General features: G+C 46.0%; 1 protein-coding gene across 1 annotated transcript in view; it reads right to left on the bottom strand.

The window, feature by feature from the left end:
* Window positions 1-5,876, bottom strand: part of Pax8 (paired box 8) — a 59,610-nt gene continuing 53,734 nt past the window's right edge. Inside the window, exons 11-12 of the mRNA XM_028772857.1 lie at window positions 2,453-2,539; window positions 1-1,077 (exon numbers count right to left, since the gene is read on the bottom strand). Coding sequence (XP_028628690.1) covers window positions 1,001-1,077; window positions 2,453-2,539 — 164 coding nt within the window. The 3' untranslated portion in view covers window positions 1-1,000. The remainder of the gene's footprint in view (window positions 1,078-2,452; window positions 2,540-5,876) is intronic.

The raw sequence follows: 5,876 nt of genomic DNA on the forward strand, positions 1-5,876 counted from the left end.
CTGAGACCAAGAGTAATGGTTTATTGAGTCATGTGGTAATGGTGGGTTATCTTTAAAAAACAAAATATCAAGGAGAAAAGCCCAACATAGTAGGGAGACATTTCAGAGGCCAAAATCTGGGGGATGGAAAAGAGGGAAGCTTGACTGAAACAGATCTTCATTTACGGTATTTACAGTGAGGCTGTGTATAGGGAAAGGGCTGAGGAACTAGAGAGGGAATCGTGTGGCTGGCCTCGGGGTCTCTTCGGTGGCTGCGTAGGCTGGAACTGCAGAAAGCACACTTGAATTGGCAGGGCTGTTGAGAAGAAGACATGGCTGGTCCCATCCATTGTGTCTTCCTGTGCTCTACGTAGAGCTTCACTGAACTTTCCAGGGGATAGGTTCGCTGCTGCCAACCAACCAGGGTAGCACACTGATTGAGAGGCTAGGGGATGTTTGTAGGCTCACAGCCACTGGAAATGGAAGGTACGCTGAATCCCCAGAAAAGTGCTGGTTGACTTACCCAGCAGGTGGTAGAGGCTCGAGTTGGTAATTCCTAGGATGACAGGTAAGTAGAGCCTTGGCCCTAGGCTATGACCTGAGGCCAGAAGGACTTGCTTTCTGTCCGTAATTGCTGGAGTTGTAGTGATGAAGACCACACAGGTGGCCCTGATCACCATCAGACTCATCTCCCTCTAAGTTCTTTGTGAACCCTTTTTCTCTCCTTTGGTGGGTGCCAGCCTCAGTACATCTCTCCTCTGTGTCTCTTTTGAAATGGATGGTTCTTGTTTCCTGGAACTCCTGTCACTCACAAAATGAATCTTGGAGGACAGTTTGGCCTTCTCCAAGGTCATTCTGACTTTCATGGTTCATTTAATTGACCACACAGGGAGTGAGTCGAAATGCTGGAATTGTGGTTATTTTTCATGTAATAAATAAAGATTCTTTTGTGTGACTCTCTGGGACCTGTCTCAGGCCAAGTCCTCCTGTTGCCTGGTTGTTCCCACTGTCCTCATGACAACTACAGATGGTCAAAGGCCGTGGCAGAGGTGGGCGGTGCGCTTGCCCTTGATGTAGAGCTGTAATAATATGGGGAACCTGGACACATTAAAACAACAACAGCATTGCTAGTCAGAGGGAAAGTTGTACCACAGTGTTCCTCTCCATCTGCTGACCTTTAAGACAGCAGGTGTTAATCATTTACTCCCCCCCCACCCATCTGATCATCAAAGATTAACTCCTCTCCAGCCGTTCCTCCTTCTCTGGCCTCACCTTTGAGTTACTAGCCAGAAAAATGATGGCTTCTTGCCCCTACTTCTCATGACTGCTTTGACCTTTAGCACTCTTGCTTTAAAGAGTGAGCAATAGAGAACAGTTACATGTGGAACCTCAAAAACTGAACACAGTGAGTGTGACACGGGTGCTCTTTGGCCTTGCCTAAATAATGGCAGGTCAAACCATCCTCTTCTGATTACTCAAAAGGATTGTACTTCTGGTTGGCCAGAGGGATTCTGGGCTTGAGGGAAACCCACCAAGCTCCACACAAAGGCCCTCTTGACACCATCAGTGTCATTATCTTTGCCCTCTCTGACTAAATGTGGACTTGAACACATCTGTCTTGGAATTGAATGTGTCTGGCCAACAGAGCACAGAAAAGGCCCCTGTGGGTCATTTCTGGGACTGTAAGATACGAGGAGAGGAGAGAGGATTTTAGGGAACAGATGCTCCATCCAGTTTGCCAAGGTGTCTGTAAAACTGGACATCTTTGAGACCACTGCTCCTCTCTGGTTTAGACTTGCTCTGACAACTGATAGGGCTACCACTCAGGAAGCTCTAAAAGAATTCTGTTGTGGTCTCATTTTCCTTAAAATCTTCCCCAAAACAGTTCAGGGACCCAGGGGTGAAAAGTAGTCTCAAAACTCACTGAAACTCACTTTTCAGATATAAACCCTAAGTAATACTCATTTCTCAAGTCAAATATAAGGAACAGGATGGAACAAAGCCTTTGTGGTGACTCATGACTGTTTTCAACCAATTTAGATGACCAGTGAGCAAGATGTCATCTTGGCCTCAGCTCCCAGGAAGGAGTGCAGCTGACAGTGTGCAAAGAACTCCTGAATAATGTCTTCTGGCAGGGCTCTGCAGGCAGGACAGCCTCTCTAGGGCTTTGCTTAAATGTAATTTAGCCCTTCTCTACCCTTGACTTTCAAGGCTTGATTCCTGGATTTTACACAAACCAAAATTTGAACAGACATGGCTACGGAAAGGACAGATATAAAAGAGGTAGAATGTTCGGCCTTCAGTTCTCTCCCCTAAACCTACCAGATACTATAATCTGCTGCTGATTTCTTCTGTGACAAACAACTGCCATCTCTCTCTCTAGACATCCCATCTAAACTGGGGCCAGCCAGCTCTTTTGGTCTGGCTTCATTCCCCTCCCTTAGCCCTCCCCTGGATAACCCCAAAAACTTACTCAGCAGGCTGGAGTTGGGGAATCGCCAGGCCTCACTGTAGGAGGAGTACGGGGTGTGGCTGTAGGCATTGCCAGAATATTCACTTCCTGTTGGAGCACACAGGCAAGAGACCTGTGAGGTTCATGACACCAGTACGCAGGACTGGGACAGGGAGACAGATCTGTGGGGCTGGCAGGGCTGAGTCCAAAAATGAATGGCACTGGACAGTGGAGCTCAGAAGGTCACTTTGGCAGTTGCTTCATACACTGCAGCCCCCAAAAGCCCTGAGAGGCAGACATCATAATCTCCATTTTCCAGATAAAAAAAGTGAGGTTCCAGAAACTCACACAAGTTGAAAATCTGAGGTAGTGTGGAAACTGCCAAAACTCTGGAAGCCAGATTCAAATTCTACTTTCTCAGCTGCTTGGACTTTCTAAAGAAGGAACTGTCCAGAGGAACCCATGGCAAGAAGAGGGGGCTGGTGGTGAAAGAGAAAATCAACTCTCAAGAAAGGTGGGCTCGCTTTAGGGACACTCAGAGCATGAATTTACATGAGGGACATTGAACTCCTCTTTCTGTGAGCTAATCTTTGGCTTTCCCAAAATAATCATTTGTCAAAGAATTTACTGAAGAATTCCCTCACACAACAGCAAAAAGGTGAGCTGATGACCATACCTATCATTTGGTTTAAAGCTTGCAAAGCATGTTTCTACAAATCACGCCCCTTCCATCTCTCCCAACCACGTTATGAAGTGGTCTCCCACATTACTGATTTATAGAACGGGAAACTCCAGTGAAGACTGAGAAAGAAATCTGTCTCAGCTTGCACTGTGAAACAATGATGGGGCATGAACTTGATTTTAGAACTCTTGATCATAAATTCCAGGTAATTCCTTCAAGAATTTGCCAGATGACTTCATTTACAAACCCAGCCAGATTCTAGCCAATTTCATATTCAAAACTGTTTAGTCTTTCAGACACTCACCTGTGACTGTGAGCTAAACACCTTGGCTTTTTACATGACTTCTTATCTCCTTCCTTCAGACTTTGGAATGAAGATTTAAAAGTCCTCAGCTCTGCTCTCTCTCTCTCTCTCTCTCTCTCTTTCTGTGTGTGTGTGTGTGCATGCATGTGTGTGAGGAGTGCACATGTGTGTGTGTGTGTGTGTGTGTGTCTTTCTCCAAAGCCTTAGTGCCTTTGCCTATCATATGGGGCAAACTCTTGTCCCTATCTCATGGGATTTTAGTGAAGATTAAGTGAGATAGTGAATATTAAATGCTTAGAATCATGCTCTTAATAAAAGCATTATCAATAAATGTTGGTTTCTTTTTATTTTTTCTCTTGAAACAGGCGCAAAAAGGAAAAAAAGTTCAACGTATGCTCAGCTCAGTCACACAATAAATCTTAAAGCCTGGGCTGTGGCCAGCAGTGCTGCTTCCTTGTGGAGAAGCAGTCATATGTATGTGAAGAATGGAACCCTGGGGTATAGGAAGGTTGATGAACCCTCAATGTGTCTAGGGCCTCCATACCAGGCAGCAAGCTCACAGTGTTTGGTTTAGGGGCAGAACTAAAGGTAATACATGTCCAAAAAGGGAGGCCAAGAATTGGGAAGAAAGACAGAAAACTAAGAACCGACTCCAACCATTTACTTAGGATTGGAGAGACCCCTATGCAGAAGGCCTCCAGGCCTTCCCTAAGGCCACCACACTAAAGAGGAAGCTGAACTGAATGAAGCCTGGCTGCCAAGTTCCCTCCCAGTGCGAGCATTATAGCCTCCTATAGCCTACAGTGGGAACGGAGCCTATCTGCTGTTGGTTGGTGTACACCCATTTCCCTGGTCTCAGAATTCTCTTGGAGGAGTCCAGTTCCATCCTGGCCGTCCAGCAAGGGCCCCATCCTGCACCCTTACTCAGCCCTCCCAGTGCTGAACACTACAATCTCTAAAGGACAATGGAGTGCGTTGAGAAATGCAATGTGTTAGCCTCTCTTTCTGTCACTCGTCCATGCATCCAGTCACCTGAAGTGGAAACTTCTAGTTTCTTTGGAAAGTTAGTTATGCCAAATGATGGTTTTTTGGGGCTCACAGGTGAAAGGATGTCTTGCTAAAGCAAACATGTGAAAGACTGTTTTCCTGAAGCAGACAAGGTGAAAGGATGTTTGGATATAGCAGTCACATAGAAGGACTTGTAATGAAAGAGTATAAATATGACTCCACAGACCATGGTAGACAAGCACTGAGCTTTGGTTTAATTTGCTCTGCCTCACTATTCTTCACTAAAGACGTGCATGTATTGTTTCGGTTTATATAGTGTTGTTGAGCTCAACTTGTGGTAACACTACCACTGAGAGAAACTCGCCCAAGAACTGCCTGTGAGGTTTCTGCTGCAGCTTGCCTCTTCTGAGGCCTCGCCTCAGACCCATTGGTGAGGCTGGCATTTTCTTCAGGATTGAACTACAGCTGCCTAATGTCTGCTTGCTGAAAAGACTGGACTGTAGCTGCGGGTTCCTGCCTGGTGTCTGCCTAGTGTCTGCCTGCCTAGAGGACTGGTCTGCAGCTGCTGAATCATATTTAGTGTTTGTTTGTACGAGACTGAACTGCTGCCAAAGAAGATCAAGCCTGCCCCCTAAGAACTATTGTTGAACAGGTCCATTCCCCCCCCGCCATAACTTTTCCCTTCCACTACCTCTGCTGGGTGGTAGGCTAGAAGAGAGGTTGAACCCTTATTAAAAGTAGGTTGCAAAAAAATTTATGCCTATATCACCCACTACCTATTTATTTAATGTACATTGCATGCTTCTTTGCCTCAGTCGCTGGGATGCTGAGATAGAGAGGCATCATCTGGGTAGATAGTATACCTTGCAGTGTGGCATCTGTCTGCCACCAGATCTGTCAACCTGTATGTAGCCACAGAGAATGAAATGTCATTGTGCCTAGGAAAGGCCAGTTCCCTTTGTTCTTGTATCAGATGCCACGCGACTCTTTTTCTGCCTGTGTCTTCGCATTCTATTACAATCAGGCCGTGATCTATTACAATCAGGCCATGATCTATTACAGTCAATCAGGCCGTGATCTATTACAATCAGGCTGTGATCTATTACAATCAGGCCGTGATCTAGGTGCTTAGATCTAGTGCCTTAGATCCAAATCTGACCACTCCAAGGATCTCTTCCATAGCAGCAGCTCCCGGCCTCTGTCCCTCACTCCCTTCGGGATCTGTGGTACTCAGTCACCCAGACTGCTTTGCAGCATGCCTGCTTTTTCTACTCTCTCTCTTCTGATCCCTTCTCTGTCAAAACTCCGAGTGATGTTTGGAGCAGCTTCACATTAAAGCCCCTGATAGATGAAGCTCTTTATTTAGTTAATCGTCTCAACTCTGTTTATGGCCTCTAGAGCTTGCTTTCCATCACACCGAGTGTCCACTCACTTTCCATCACACCGAGTGT

The sequence above is a fragment of the Grammomys surdaster genome, unplaced genomic scaffold (genome assembly GCF_004785775.1).
Source record: "Grammomys surdaster isolate TR1022 unplaced genomic scaffold, NIH_TR_1.0 219, whole genome shotgun sequence".
Lineage (NCBI taxonomy): Eukaryota > Metazoa > Chordata > Mammalia > Rodentia > Muridae > Grammomys > Grammomys surdaster.